Below are 17,091 nucleotides of genomic sequence, written 5' to 3' on the forward strand. Positions count from 1 at the left end.
CCAGGTTACTTAAAGACCCAGGTTACTTAAAGACCCTGGTTACTTAAAGACCCTGGTTACTTGAAGACCCTGGTTACTTGAAGACCCAGGTTACTTAAAGACCCTGGTTACGTAAAGACCCTGGTTACTTAAAGACCCTGGTTACTTGAAGACCCAGGTTACTTAAAGACCCTGGTTACGTAAAGACCCTGGTTACTTAAAGACCCAGGTTACTTAAAGACCCAGGTTACTTAAAGACCCTGGTTACTTAAAGACCCTGGTTACTTGAAGACCCTGGTTACTTGAAGACCCAGGTTACTTAAAGACCCTGGTTACGTAAAGACCCTGGTTACTTAAAGACCCTGGTTACTTGAAGACCCAGGTTACTTAAAGACCCTGGTTACGTAAAGACCCTGGTTACTTAAAGACCCTGGTTACTTGAAGACCCAGGTTACTTAAAGACCCTGGTTACTTGAAGACCCTGGTTACTTAAAGACCCTGGTTACTTAAAGACCCTGGTTACTTAAAGACCCAGGTTACTTAAAGACCCTGGTTACGTAAAGACCCTGGTTACTTAAAGACCCTGGTTACGTAAAGACCCTGGTTACTTAAAGACCCTGGTTACATAAAGACCCAGGTTACTTAAAGACCCTGGTTACGTAAAGACCCTGGTTACTTGAAGACCCTGGTTACTTGAAGACCCTGGTTACTTAAAGACCCTGGTTACTTAAAGACCCTGGTTACTTAAAGACCCTGGTTACTTAAAGACCCAGGTTACTTAAAGACCCTGGTTACGTAAAGACCCTGGTTACTTAAAGACCCTGGTTACGTAAAGACCCTGGTTACTTAAAGACCCTGGTTACGTAAAGACCCAGGTTACTTAAAGACCCTGGTTACGTAAAGACCCTGGTTACTTAAAGACCCTGGTTACGTAAAGACCCTGGTTACTTAAAGACCCTGGTTACTTAAAGACCCAGGTTACTTAAAGACCCAGGTTACTTAAAGACCCAGGTTACTTAAAGACCCTGGTTACTTAAAGACCCTGGTTACTTAAAGACCCTGGTTACTTAAAGACCCAGGTTACTTAAAGACCCTGGTTACTTGAAGACCCTGGTTACTTGAAGACCCTGGTTACGGAAAGACCCAGGTTACTTGAAGACCCAGGTTACTTAAAGACCCAGGTTACGTAAAGACCCTGGTTACTTAAAGACCCTGGTTACTTAAAGACCCTGGTTACTTAAAGACCCAGGTTACTTAAAGACCCTGGTTACGTAAAGACCCTGGTTACTTAAAGACCCTGGTTACTTAAAGACCCTGGTTACTTAAAGACCCAGGTTACTTAAAGACCCAGGTTACTTAAAGACCCTGGTTACTTAAAGACCCTGGTTACTTAAAGACCCTGGTTACTTAAAGACCCAGGTTACTTAAAGACCCAGGTTACTTAAAGACCCTGGTTACGTAAAGACCCTGGTTACGTAAAGACCCAGGTTACTTAAAGACCCTGGTTACGTAAAGACCCTGGTTACTTAAAGACCCTGGTTACTTAAAGACCCAGGTTACTTAAAGACCCTGGTTACGTAAAGACCCTGGTTACTTAAAGACCCAGGTTACTTAAAGACCCTGGTTACGTAAAGACCCTGGTTACGTAAAGACCCAGGTTACTTAAAGACCCTGGTTACTTAAAGACCCTGGTTACTTAAAGACCCTGGTTACGTAAAGACCCTGGTTACTTAAAGACCCTGGTTACGTAAAGACCCTGGTTACTTAAAGACCCTGGTTACTTAAAGACCCTGGTTACTTAAAGACCCTGGTTACTTAAAGACCCTGGTTACTTAAAGACCCAGGTTACTTAAAGACCCTGGTTACTTAAAGACCCTGGTTACTTAAAGACCCTGGTTACTTAAAGACCCTGGTTACTTAAAGACCCAGGTTACTTAAAGACCCTGGTTACTTAAAGACCCTGGTTACTTAAAGACCCTGGTTACTTAAAGACCCAGGTTACGTAAAGACCCTGGTTACTTAAAGACCCTGGTTACTTGAAGACCCTGGTTACTTGAAGACCCTGGTTACTTAAAGACCCTGGTTACTTAAAGACCCTGGTTACTTGAAGACCCTGGTTACTTAAAGACCCTGGTTACATAAAGACCCAGGTTACTTAAAGACCCTGGTTACTTAAAGACCCTGGTTACTTAAAGACCCTGGTTACGTAAAGACCCTGGTTACTTAAAGACCCTGGTTACGTAAAGACCCTGGTTACGTAAAGACCCTGGTTACTTGAAGACCCTGGTTACTTAAAGACCCTGGTTACTTAAAGACCCTGGTTACTTGAAGACCCTGGTTACGGAAAGACCCAGGTTACTTAAAGACCCTGGTTACATGTATATGGACTTCTGAACTCAGTGAACATGTGGTTAACATGTCCTGGCATTCTCTCATCTCACTCACTGTGCTCTATGGAGAACACCTTGGAAGACCTTATCTCTGACTCAAATACACCCTTTCTCACAACATTATCATCTACACTGAACAGTAGGAGAATCAGGCACTCTGAAAAGATAAGGGCGATAATTCTACATTCAAGATGTTAGTTCCGGTAGGAAATACTTTATTATATCTTAGCGTTAGAGCCAGGCTGAAATTCTGTCTCATGTTTTCTTGCATAACATTTTAGTTTGAGACAAACAAACAACGAATAACGTGACAACCCTACTCCTCTCCACAGTAAGTCGTTTCTATGTGCCTACCTTTGCCTCTGATGTGGGTTCCAGGTAGCACAGTCGATTGCCGAGCCCCTCTGCAGTCAGGCAGAACTTGCGATTCTCCTTGTGGATGCAGGCGACACACTGGAGCACCACTTCATCATCCTGTCAAGACAAAATTGAGGTTTTCAGAGTGAGAGGAGGTAGACAAAAAAAACGCTACCCTCAACAGGAGCCCATCAACCACCTTTTAACAGGGGGAGATTATTCACTGTGACTCCACACTCTTAGAAAAAAATCTAGAACCTAAAAGGCTTCTCCGGCAGTCCCCATAGGAGAACCCTTTGAAGAACCCCTTTTGGTTCCAGGTAGAACCCCTTTGATTCCAGGTAGAACCCTTTCCACAGATGGTTCTACATAGAACCTAAATTAGTTATTCTATATGGAACCAAAAACGGTTCCACCTGGAAACAAAAATGGTTCTTCTATGGGGACAGCTGCAGAACCCTTTTGGAACCCTTTTTTCTAAGAGTGTGTTCTGGAAACAGGGGATTCATCTACCCAGACACCGGATGGGTAGAAAAAAAGTAATAATTTAATTTAATAAAGTAAATAAATATATAATCATTGAGTTAATAAAGTCGCATACAAACATGGACTTTTTATTGAGTAAGGCAGCTCCAAAATGCAGGTGTTTTATCCTATGTAGCTTAGTGCTTTCCGTGGTGGAGGGGCAGCCAGCGAACACACAGAGCATAGGCATTGGTAATCTTCTCTAGTTGTGCCGTGATTGACTAAGTGTTCGGTTACTCATGGAGACACTACGTCACCGCAGAATCTGCAGGGAGAGCTAGGCAGTTCAATCCCCCTTGGGTGCTGCCATAGATTTACATTTGAAGTGCCCATTCAAGAAGGCTCAAGGTCATTGGCTACAGATAAAATGACGTCAAATCACGTTATATCTACCGTAGCTTTGATTGGACTGATCAACATCATACTGTACTTACAAAATCTTAGCTAGCTAGCTAGACAAACAGTATCATCATGAATCAAGTTGACAATCTACAGGCAAATCCTTTTCAATCCTTGTCATATGAAGAGAAATTATAGATAAAATGTATCGGTGCTCATTGGCCATTGGACATAAACATTATACAGCATGTCGGAAATCGCTAATTCAACAATGAGTGGTTTGGAAGGAATCAGTGCTGTGTCTGGCTAACTGCAAGCATTGCAAAGCAATCGCTATTTTGCTTCCCTTGCCTGCTATCTGGGTTTGGGTTTAAGGATTTAAAACATCTGTCAGAAAGAGTCTCTTTTCCTAGCTTAAAAGGATAAACATTCACACGCAACACCATGGGCCAGAAAAAGTTGAATACATTGGCCATGCAGTCAATCCAGCATGACTTTATCCAGAGAATGCCAGACTTTAATGACAAAGTTTGAATACAAAGTTTGCCCACAAGAAGGAGCTTCATGTAAGAACAACAACGGTGAGTCCAAAAATATTTATTTTATGCTGCTGCATAAATTATGTAATATGCCAGGATATGTATACTACAGCTAAGAAAGTAATACTAAGCGTATGTTGTGTAGTAAGCTGTTAGTAGCCCATGTGTCTCGCTCTAAGAATTTGGTCCTTCTCCCCCTCGGAACTTAGCCAACTGTTCTGACTTGGTGGTACACATGTAGCCTATAGCCTGTTTTAGAGAAATGCCATCGTTGAATATTGTAAGAGCTTTCATTGTCTGCTTATATGCTCCCATTATTTTTCCTATGGTTCTGATTTGGTGTAATGGGAGAATACTGTAAAAACAGCCCATGTTCTGAATTATGTCGCTGATTATGTCGCTGTCCATTTCAAAAGTGCTGAACAAACAGGCATATCGACTAGCTCCGTCTTAGCTCGCTCAATGTCTACATGGAAATTATGGCTCGCCACTTATCCACTCATCGTTCCCTTATGCAATAGTTTCTACATCTGAATTGTTATATTGCTTATATACACTACCGTTCAAAAGTTTGGGGTCACTCAGAAATGTCCTTGTTTTTGAAAGAAAAGTACATTTTTGTCCATTAAAATAACATCAAATATAACAGAAATAATATTGTAAATTACTATTGTAGCTGGAAACGGCTGATATTTAATGGAATATCTACATAGGCGTACAGAGGCCCATTATCAGCAACCATCACTCCTGTGTTCCAATGGCACGTTATGTTAGCTAATTGTCACGACTTCCGCCGAAGTTGGCTCCCCTGCCTGTTCGGGCGGTGCTCGGCGGTCGTCGTCACCGGTCTACTAGCCGCCACCGATCCCTTTTTCGTTGTCTGTTTGTTTTGTCTTATTAGTTGCACCTGTGTCTATTTTGTGTGCTTGATGGGCTTCCTTATTTATAGTACGTTTACCCGCCCTTGTTTTGTGCGGGATTATTTTTATGTTACGTGTGTATGATATTTGGTGTTCGTGCTCCGGACCTGGTACCCTGTGTGTTTGGGTTGGTCCACATTTTTTCCGCGCCCTGTGTTGTGGGCATTGTTTTTCGGTGCGTTATTAAGGTGCACTTCTTCCTGTGGAACTTATGCTCTCTGCGCCTGATTCTTCCTCACGCACCTAGTCTCTCGTGACACTAATCCAAGTTTATAATTTTAAAAGGCTAATTGATCATTAGAAAACCCTTTTGCAATTATGTTAGCACAGCTGAAAACTGTTGTTCTGATTAAAGAAGCAATAAAACTGGCCTTCTTTAGACTATTTGAGTATCTGGAGCATCAGCATTTGTGGGTTCGATTACAGGCTCAAAATGGCCAGAAACAAAGACCTTTCTTCTGAAAATCGTCAGTCAGAAATGAAGGCTATTCCATGCGAGAAATTGCCAAGAAACTGAAGATCTTGTACAATGCTGTGTACTACTCCCTTCACATAAATGTCACAAACTGTCTCTAACCAGAATAGAAAGAGGAGTGGGAGGCCCCGGTGCACAACTGAGCAAGAGGACAAGTACATTAGAGTGTCTAGTTTGAGAAACATACGACTCACAAGTCCTCAACTGGCAGCTTTATTATATAGTACCCGCAAAACACCAGTCTCAACATCAACAGTGAAGAGGTGACTCCGGGATGCTGGCCTTCTAGGAAATGTTGCAAAGAAAATGCCATATCTCAGACTGGCCAATAAAAATAAAAGATTAAGATGAGCAAAAGAACACAGAGGACCTCTGCCTAGAAGACGAGCATCCCGGAGTCGCCTCTTCACTGTTGACGTTGAGACTGGTGTTTTGCGGTCTGTAACCATGTTTGCCAGTGACATTCTCTTCCCATTAAAATATAATTTTTCTAAAAATGTTTATTAGGCTAGTAGACCCATGTAATTCCAGTTGATATTGCGAGGGTTGTTTTGTTTGCACAATGTGCTGTCTGTGCTTCAGTATATTGTCTATAAAAGTGGATCCTCGTGATTGTATTTTCCTTCCTTTTTAAGACCATTTAGGCCTAATAAAATACAAATGGTAGGCTAACCGCGTCTTTCTCTCTCTCTTTCTCTCTCTCTCTCCCTCCCTTTCTCTCTGTGTGTAAGTTGACTTAAAGAAAAGTAAAGTTAAGAATTTATCTGAACTAACATCTATCTGAATTTCTGTCTGTGTTTATTTTGAAAGAGCTGAACGAATAGGCTTACCTCATTGCAGCTCGTTTGCTTGCACTTGCTTATACTTAGAGCTAAGTGTTAATGATATAAGAACAAACATTATGAATTTACTGAACATAAATGTAATAATGTTTGTGTACGGTTCAAAAGTAAAACTCATGTCGATATTCATTATCATTGAAGGAGAATGTGGATCTTATCAAGTTACACAAATCTACAAAGACTCAGTAAAAAACATTTTTTTACGCAAGTCAGCCATATCAGTTATGGTTTTTAAAAAGGCAGTAAATGAGACTGAATGAACTGTTTCACTGCCAGATGAGGCTCCGCCAGGTGTATTAGTGGTGCTGAGAGGAAAGTGCCGCTGTCGGGACAGCTTTATGTAGGCCCTAACATTTTTTTGGCACCGTTTGTCATTGTTATGGTGCAATTCATGTATTGTTTAGTGTTGTGTCGTGTAGTGGCTTTGCTGGCATGCATCTAAAAAAATTGGTTGAGTTTGCCCCACCAAGATTTACATGCTAAAATCGCCACTGGCTGCATCATGTTATAGGTATGCTTGTAATCGTTAAGAGCTGGGGAGTTTTTCAGGATAAAAAAATAAACAGAATGGAGCTAAGCACAGGAAAAATCCTAGAGGAAAACCTGGTTCAAACTGCCTTTCACTAGACACTGGGAGATTAATTTAACTTTGAGTCGGACAATAACCTAAAACACAAGGCCACTTCTACACTGGAGTTGCTTGAGAGACAAACAGAAAGACTCACAGCTGTTAATGCTGCCTAAGGTGCTTCTACAAAGTATTGACAGGGGTATGAATGAGATATTTCTGTTTTTTATTTTCCATAAATTTGCAAACATTTCTAAAAACATCTATTCACTTTGTCATTATGGGGTATTGTATGTAGATTGATGAGGAACATGTTTTATTTGATCCATTTAACAATAAGGCTGTAACGTAACAAAATGTGGAAAAAGGGAAGGGGTCTACTTTCTGAAGTCACCAGTACAAATGAGGCTGAAGTAATTGATTGGAGAGTTCATAATGATCTAGCTAAATGTATGCTGAGGAGCATCATGAAAGAGAACAGCAGCTGTTCATTGCTTTGGGTTGGATTAGGCCTACCTCATGAGACAAGAGGCACTTGGCATGCACTTTGCTGAAGATTTCATCTGATGATGCCTCCCTTATGGAAAAAATGAATTAATTTCACATTTAATCACATGTGAAGTGTTACAAAAACACATACTGTCATGTGATCTTATGTGAAGTTCATGTGATAACATGTGAAGCAACATGAAATAACATGAAACTACACGTGAAAACATGTGAAGTGTTCCGAAAACATGTTTTCATGTGAAATTTCAGGTGAAATCATGTGATTTTCCACATGTGAAATCATGTGGTTTTTCTGTAAGGGCTTATTAGATATGGAGGATTTGGTTTAAGTCATAGACCATGTAAGAGACAGTGTAAATACTGATAACAGTTAATTGTCTTTTCACCACTTGTCATCAATATATAGTAGTTATTACAGCTATACACTGGAAACTGCTATTATATAGTATATTTGTTATATCTGTATATCAATATCTTTTTATTCACTTTCTGGTTGTTTCTGACTAATGTTTACAACCAGAATTCTCATTGTATGAATGTTATACAATATAATTAATATTAGTATAAGAGCATATAAACACCCTTCAGCATGTGGTTAATGAATGTCTCTGTTAGAGAATCACTAAGCAGTTTATGAATAATTAACAGGACGATTATTCACGCCTGTTTTACACTATGTTCTAGTTCCATACACATTAATAAATGGGAATCCCGCAAGAAATAAATAACATCAATGTTTAATGGATGTGATTTATTAAAGCTGTAAGCATTTACATTTTTTACTACAGTAATATTGCAGCAGCCGTAACCATATCACTGCTCAGTGTTCACAGACTGTATAGTGTTATTTTCCTACAGTATACTGCTTACTGAGGGAGCCCACTATCTGAAAATAAATATCATAAAATGCCCTCGTTCTGAAAACCTTGTGATTGCATTTACAGCACTCACTGGCAGCGTAAACACTGAAATTTCTAATGTTCTTTTCCCAACGTAGCAGGCAGGCAGAATGTGCTGATGTTGCTGCTAACTGAGAGAATGTGCTTCTACAATATTTCATCTGAAGGAAGGGATTCTGCAAAGAGAGGAGAGGAGAGAGCAGCAGCTGTAGCACTCCAGAGCAGAGTGGTGTAGTAGCAGCATTCAGCCCTGTGTCGCTGTGTGTCTGAAGTCCGATGTGAAAGGCCCTGAGCTCTTAAAAAACACACTACTTCAGACATTATTTCAAGTCCTCTATGCACACGTGTGCTTCAGATGTTGCCCGTGAGGAAAATCTCCATCCATGCACGTTATAGCACTACTGTTGTCTAGAAGGCATCTTTTACCGTTCATGACATATTCCAGCCTTGAGGACACTAATTGTCTATTGGCTTTTGACATTTATGATGGCAATTCAACTACAGCCTACAAAATAGAACACATCTGATAGAACAGTGAATGCTGAGGTAGATGCTGCTGCAACTTACTATACCACTGCACTATGGTGGAAACCACTGCACTATGGTGTAAATCCCTGCACTATGGTGTAAACCACTGCACTATGGTGGAAACCACTGCACTATGGTGTAAATCCCTGCACTATGGTGTAAACCACTGCACTATGGTGTAAATCCCTGCACTATGGTGTAAACCACTGCACTATGGTGTAAATCCCTGCACTATGGTGGAAACCACTGCACTATGGTGGAAATCCCTGCACTATGGTGTAAACCACTGCACTATGGTGTATGCACTGCACTATGGTGTAAACCACTGCACTATGGTGGAAACCACTGTACTATGCTGTAAATCACTGCACTATGGTGGAAACCACTGCACTATGGTGGAAACCACTGTACTGTGCTGAATATCACTGCACTATGGTGGAAACCACTGTACTACACTGTAAACCGCTGCACTATGGTGGAAACCACTGTACTACACTGTAAACCACTGCACTATGGTGGAAACCACTGTACTACACTGTAAACAACTGCACTATGGTGGAAACCACTGTACTACACTGTAAACCACTGCACTATGATGTAAACCACTGTACTATGCTGTAAACAACTGCACTATGGTGGAAACCACTGTACTACACTGTAAACATCTGCACTATGATGTAAACCACTGTACTACACTGTAAACAACTGCACTATGGTGGAAACCACTGTACTACACTGTAAACATCTGCACTATGGTGGAAACCACTGTACTACACTGTAAACCACTGCACTATGATGTAAACCACTGTACTATGCTGTAAACAACTGCACTATGGTGGAAACCACTGTACTACACTGTAAACATCTGCACTATGATGTAAACCACTACCAGAAATCAGAATCATATCATACAAACATGCAGGCCAGGACCAATTTAAAACATTGTTTTCCTCTTTTATGAATTTAATCGACATGAATAACCTGCATGGCATATCAACACAGTGGACACCACTGCACATGCAATCACTCTCTCTGAGGAGGGGGAGCTGTGATTTGGGCCATACGAGGCCACTATTGATTTGTCTCTCATATTGTGCCGTCAGGTCTGTCTGAGTGCCAGCAGCACGGCAAGAGGCCCTCGTTAATCAGATCGGTTCACTCTCCTCTCCTCTCCTCTCACAGCCCAGGCTGGTCCGGGCTCTGTCTGGCCCCCACGTCTGGGCTCACACTCCCCCATCTCTCCTCCCCATCTACCTCATCTCTCACTCCTGTCTCAGGGCAGAATTATGTTTCATACACACGCTAGGCAAGGCCCACACACTCACCTCCCGTCTCACCTGGCCAATACAGAGGAGGTAAGGGAGGGGAGGGAGGGAGAGGAGGGAGGGGGCAGGTAGGGCAGCCCGCTGCTAGCCTAACCACCATCCATCATTCATGAATGGATCTCAATTGATGTGAGCCTGGCTGTGAGATAGGTGCCTCTACTCTACAGCTGGGAGGGAGAGAGTCAGCTTAGGACGAGTAAATTTACACTGGCTGATTTAACTTGCAGATGTACAGTATAAGGTCATCCCTAATTACAGCACTCTACTAGACAAGTCATGAATCATCACTATCTACCAGTACCATCATGACTGTTATCACTTTCTATGAATAGCACAGCTTTAGAGGACGCTTTGTCCTTGACATAATTGGCTTTGACCTGACAGTGCCCCTCTCTGAATCGGGCCTTTTGGATGGAACATCTCCCCTGAGAGATCCTAGGGGGAATAGAGTGCATCTTGACACGTTAAATACTGTCAAATCCCTGGATAAGCAGTTTGACATTGAGCAGAGCTAAAACCCTACTACTACTACTACTGTACGTGAATGATAGCTCAGCTCATTCTGGATGTGCTATAATCACTTTAGCCCTACGCACTGTAACAACGTGAGATTTCTGCACAGTAACAGTGAGGCATATCACAAATCTCCTTGAATGTGCTGCAGACTAAATCACTTTCTCCCTGTTCTGTGAACACTGACACTGCACAGTCTGAGGTGACAGACTGGGGCTTAATATGATAAACTGGTGACACCTTTTCAAATCACCTTCTCCAAGCTCAGATCGCAGGTACTCTCACATTGCCAGATAATCTCACATTTGCATTGTACCAAGAAGCCTGACACGGAAGGTTTAAGGACTGAGATGTTAATCCTCAGGTAATGTTTTCCACACTGGCTCCACACTGGCTTGGGTGGGTCAATGGGAATGGCTGTCATTTTACGGGCTCCTAACCAATTTTTTCGCATTGCTTGTAACTTATTTTGTATATAATGTTGATGCTTCCATCTCTTATGACCGAAAAGAGCTTCTGGACATTAGAACAGCGATTACTCACCTCAAACTGGACAAAGATTTTTCTTTAATGAGTCAGACGCAAAGGATATAATGTTGCTCCCAGACAAGGCCCAAATCCCTGTCATTCGCATGAAGAAAATAAGGAAATACAGGGGCGGAGATCAGGGTGCCTTGTGAGAATTTGTCGGCGAGTGGGTTACCAGCCTCCACCATCCGTTCTATTAGCCAACGAGCAATCACTGGAAAATAAACGGGATGAGCTCCGATCGAGACTATCCAACCAACTGGACATTAAAAACTGTAATATTGTATGTATCACCGAGTTGTGGCTGAACAACGACACAGATAATATACAGTTGGCTGGGTTTTCCGTGCATCGGCAGGACAGAACAGCTACGTCTGGTAAGACGAGGGGTGGGGGTGTGTGTCTATTATTCAATAACAGCTGGTGCGCAATGTCTAATATTAAGGTAATCTCGAGGTACCTCATGATAAATTGTAGACCATACTATCTACCAAGAGAGTTTTCATCTATTTTTCGTAGCCGTCTATTTACCACCACAAACCGACGCTGGCACTAAGACCTCACTCATCAAGCTGTATAAGACCATAAGCAAACAAGAAAATGTTCATCCAGAAGTGGAGCTCCTAGTGGCCAGGGACTTTAATGCAGGTAAACTTAAATCCGTTTTACCTCATTTCTAACAGCATGTCACATGTGCAACCAGAGGAGAAAAAAAACTCTAGACCACCTTTACTCCACACACACAGACACTTACAAAGCTCTCTCTCACCCTCCATTTCTGGCCATAATTCTATCCTCATGATTCCTGCTTACAAGCAAAAACTAAAGCAGGAAGTACCAGTGATTCACTCAATACGGATGTGGTCAGATGACGCAAATGCTATGCTACCGGACTGTTTTGCTAGCACAGATTGGAATATGTTCCAGGATTCATCCAATGGCATTGAGGAGTATTCCACCTCAGTCCACGGCTTCATCAATAAGTGGATCGACAACATCTTCCCCACAGTGACCATACGTACTCCAACCAGAAGCCATTGATTACAGGCAACATCTAAAGCTAAAGGCTAGAGCTGCCGCTTCAAGGAGCAGGACACTAATCCGGAGGCTTTGTAAGAAATACCGCTATGCCCTCAGACGAACCATTAAACAGACAAGGTATCAAAACAGGATTAAGATTGAATCTTACTACACTGACTCTGATGCTCGTTGGATGTGGCAGGGCTTGCAAACTATTACGGACTACAAAGGGAAACCCAGCCGTGAGCTGCCCAGTGACGCGAGCCTACCAGACGGGCTAAATTCCTTTTATGCTCACTTCAAGGCAAGTAACACTGAAGCATGCATGAGAGCACCAGCTGTTCCAGACAACTGTGTGATCACTCTCTCCATAGTCAATGTGAGCAAGACCTTTAAACAGATCAACATTCACAAGGACAAACAGATTACCAGGACAATTTTTTTTTTTTTTTAACTAGGCAAGTCAGTTAAGAACAAATTCTTATTTTCAATGACGGCCTAGAAAAGGTGTGTTAACTGCCTTGTTCAGGGGCAGAACGACATATTTTTTTCCCTTGTCAGCTAGGGGATTCGAACTTGCAACCTTTCAGTTACTAGTCCACGACTATGTGGCCAAGCACGACTCCAACACCATCATTAAGTTTGCTGACGACACAACGGTGGTAGGCCTGATCACCAACAACGATGAGACAGTCTATAGGGAGGAGGTCAGAGACCTGGCAGTGTGGTGCCAGGACAACAACCTCTCCTTCAGCGTGCACAAGACAAAGGAGCTGATAGTGGACTACAGGAAAAGGAGGGCCGAACACCCCCCCATTCACATCGACGGGTCTGTAGTGGAGCGGGTCGAGATTTTCGAATTCCTTGGTGTCCACATCACCAACAATCTATCATGGTCAAACACCAAGAAAGTTGTGAAGAGGGCACGACAATCCCTTTTCCCCCTCAGGAGACTGAAAAGATTTGACATGGGTCCCCAGATCCTGAAAAAGTTATACAGCTGCACCATCGAGAGCATCCTGACCGGTTGCATCATTGTCTGGTATGGCAACTGCTCGGCATCTGCCTGAGGTGCTACAGAGGGTAGTGCGTACAGCCCAGTACATCACTGGGGCCAAGCTTACTGCCATCCAGGACCTACAGTGGGGAGAATAAGTATTTGATACACTGCCAATTTTGCAGGTTTTCCTACTTACAAAGCATGTAGAGGTCTGTAATTTTTATCATAGGTACACTTCAACTGTGAGAGACGGAATCTAAAACTGTCACGCCCTGGCCTTAGTTATCTTTGTTTTCTTTATTATTTTAGTTAGGTCAGGGTGTGACATGGGGGATGTATGTGTTTTGTATTGTCTTGTTTTTTTTTGTATGTTTATGGGGCAATGTTTAGTCTAGGTGTATGTATGTCTATGGTTGCCTAGATTGGTTCTCAATTAGAGACAGCTGTCTATCGTTGTCTCTGATTGGGAGCCATATTTAGGCAACCATTAGGTAGTTTGTGGGTGATTGTCTATGTCTATGTGTAAGTTGCCTGTGTCTGCACTTGTCATTATATAGCTTCACGTTTGTTGTTTTGTTTAGTTTGTAAGTGTTCTTCGTCTTCGTTGATTAAATATGTGTTCATTTCACGCTGCGCCTTGGTCCTCCTCTCTTTCACGTAACGACGATCGTGACAAAAACAAAAATCCAGAAAATCACATTGTATGATTTTTAAGTAATTAATTTGCATTTTATTATTATTATAAATATTTTCTTAACTCTATTTTCTTAAAATGTCATTGTTGGTTAAGGGCTTGTAAGTAAGCATTTCATAGTAAGGTCTACACATGCTGTATTCGGCGCATGTGACAAATAAAGTTTGATTTGATTTGAAATCTGCAAACTGTTTTGGCAACCCGACCAAATTCACATAGAAATGTGCATTACAGATCTGTCATTCTCATTGAAAGCAAGTCTAAGAAGCGGTAGATAGATCTGTTATTTTCTATTTCTATGCTCCCTGTTCTTAAGTTTACTTTTTGCGTGTTTTACTTTTGGTTTTGTACACCAGCTTCAAACAGCTGAAAATATAATATTTTTGGTTGGGGGAGGAGAGGGGAGGGACAGGGGGAGAGGAGAGGGCCAGGGGGAGAGGAGACGGAGAGCAGGGGGAAAGAGAGGGGAGTGCCAGGGGAGAGGGCCAGGGGAAGAGGAGACGGAGGGCAGGGGGGAGGAGAGGGCCAGGGGGAGAGGTCGTGAGCGGCCTTTCCCAGGGGGAGCAACCTGAGCCAGAAGCAGTCAGTTATACTCCACTGGCCTCTTCCTGCCTATGTCCTCATACCTCTGGGCTCTAGGCAACAACACAGCCCTGTCAGCACTACACATAGCCAGACATGGAGAGCCCATGTCACTCAATGCCATACGTGTGCTGGCTCATGCAGAGTATTTGGATAGCTGTGAAAGTTACAGCTGGTCAGGCACCATAGAACAAAATACAGCTGTGGGTGGCTTCTTCCTCTCTCTACTGTCTCTGGAGGCAGACTGTACAGACAACACCAGGTGTTCCCCAGGCCTATTGCTCTCCTGTAGACAGCAACCTGAGAGCTCCTACTCGGCTCCTGAAGTATCCTGTCCCAACATATCACGCACTGTAGGAAGGCATCAGGAAAATGGTGCACAGGGTCACTCCATCTGTTTTCATATAGAGTATGCAAGAAGGATGATATATGGAATGACAGAGAAAGGATACACACTTAACACACTCACTTAACTATTCCTGTAAGTGCTTCACCTTAGGGCTCTAACGTGGTTCAGATATAATAATACCTACCTATACTGAACAAAAATATAAATGCAACATGCAACAATTTCTAAGATTTTAGCAAGATACAGTCCAAAGAAGGAAATCAGTCAATTGAAATATATAAATTAGGCCCTAATCTATGGATTTCACATGACTGGGCAGGGGCGCAGCAATGGGTGGGCCTGGGAGGCTATAGGCCAACCAATCAGAATGAGTTTTTATTATACCCGCCCCCCCCCTCCTCAGAATATCCCGTAGGTGAAGAATCCGGATGTGGAGGTCCTGGGCTGATGTGGTCTATGGTAGAGAAATTAACATACAATTCACTAGCAACAGCTCTGTTGGACATTCCTGCAGTCAGTATGTCAATTGCACGCTACCTCAAAACTTGAGACATCTGTGGCATTGTGTTAAGTGACAAAACTGCAAATTTTAGAGTGGCCTTTTATTGTCCCCAGCACAAGGGGCACCTGTGTAATGATCATGCTGTTTAATCAGCTTTTTGATATGCCACACCTGTCAGGTGGATGATGATTCGAGAGAAATAAGATTTTTGTGAGTATGGAAAATGTCTGGGATCTTTTAGTTCAGCTCATGAAACATGGGACCAACACTTTTTTATTTTATTTAACCTTTATTTAACCAGGAAGGGCTCATTGAGATTTAAAATCTCTTTTTCAAGAGCGTCCTGGCCAAGATAGGCAGCACCAAGTCATTACAAAAAATTACAGACAGACAACATGAAAAACTACAAGTAATCTAGTAAAAACCATTCATGAATTCACAAGAGTATAACAATATCAAAAACAGCAAATTAAAAACATTGACAGGTCAGGGAATCAGCCTCAAAATCCTTCATCAGTGATTTAAAAACACCAATCGGGACAAGTTCTTCCAGTTTAAAATTATTTTGTAAGGTGTTCCAAGACGATGGCGCAGAGTACATAAAAGACCTTTTACCAAATTCAGTTCGGACATTTGGAACAGTTAGCAGGATAAAGTCCAGTGAACGAAGAGAGTACCCACCACATTTCTGAACAATAAAAATGCCCAAATAAAAAGGTAGTAAACCCAAAATGGCTTTGTAAATAAAAGTATACCAGTGACTGAGCCTACGAGTGACTAGAGAAGGCCAGCCAACCCTGGTATACAAAGTGCAGTGGTGCGTAAGGGTTTTGCAGTTTAAAATAAATCTCAAAGTGCCATGGTAAAGAGTGTCAATTGATCTCAAACACTGAGCGGAAGCATTCATATATAAAATATCCCCATAGTCTAGTAAAGGCATAAATGTAGCTGATACTAGCCTCCTTCTGGCTTCAAAAGAAAAACAGGCCTTATTCCTAAAATAAAATCCCAATTTCAGCTTCAATTTTTTTGTAAGTTGTTGAATATGCAATTTAAAAGAGAGGCCGTCATCAATTAGAATTCCAAGATATTTGTATGAGGTTACAACCTCAATCTCCTTGCCCTGACAGGTAGTAACAGGTGAAAGGTTCAGAGGTCTATTTCTTGCATTAGAAAACACCATTAGTTTAGTTTTGTCAGTATTGAGGATAAGCTTCAATTGACACAAGGTATGTTGAACAGTATAAAAAGCAGTTTGCAAGTTCTGGAAAGCTTTTGTAAGAGATGAGGCACAACAGTAAATAACAGTATCATCAGCATAAAAATGAAGTTGTGCATTTTGGACATTTCTGTCTAAATCATTTATATAAATAGTGAATAAGAGAGGACCAAGTACAGAGCCCTGGGGCACACCATTCAGGACAGACAATTTAACAGACATAAGCCCATCAAATTGAGTGCACTGAGTTCTATCAGACAGATAGTTAGCAAACCATGCAACTGCATGCTCCGAAAGACCTACACTCAACAATCTCTGCCTCAGTATAGCATGATCAACTGTATCAAAAGCCTTAGAGAGATCAATAAAAAGTGAGACACAGTGCTGTTTTTTGTCAAGGGCTTCAGTGATATCATTTAAAACCTTCATGGCTGCTGTAATTGTGCTATGCTTCTTCCTGAAGCCCGATTGGTACATTGATAAAATAG

General features: G+C 42.0%; 1 protein-coding gene across 1 annotated transcript in view; it reads right to left on the reverse strand.

Annotated features, from left to right (window-relative positions):
• Positions 1–17,091, reverse strand: part of LOC120059971 (ryanodine receptor 3-like) — a 153,962-nt gene that overhangs the window by 101,255 nt on the left and 35,616 nt on the right. The window contains exon 2 of the mRNA XM_039009049.1: positions 2,724–2,843. Within this exon, the coding sequence (XP_038864977.1) occupies positions 2,724–2,843 (120 nt within the window). The remainder of the gene's footprint in view (positions 1–2,723; positions 2,844–17,091) is intronic.

This window comes from Salvelinus namaycush, chromosome 15, assembly GCF_016432855.1.
Source record: "Salvelinus namaycush isolate Seneca chromosome 15, SaNama_1.0, whole genome shotgun sequence".
In the NCBI taxonomy this organism is placed as follows: Eukaryota; Metazoa; Chordata; class Actinopteri; order Salmoniformes; family Salmonidae; genus Salvelinus; species Salvelinus namaycush.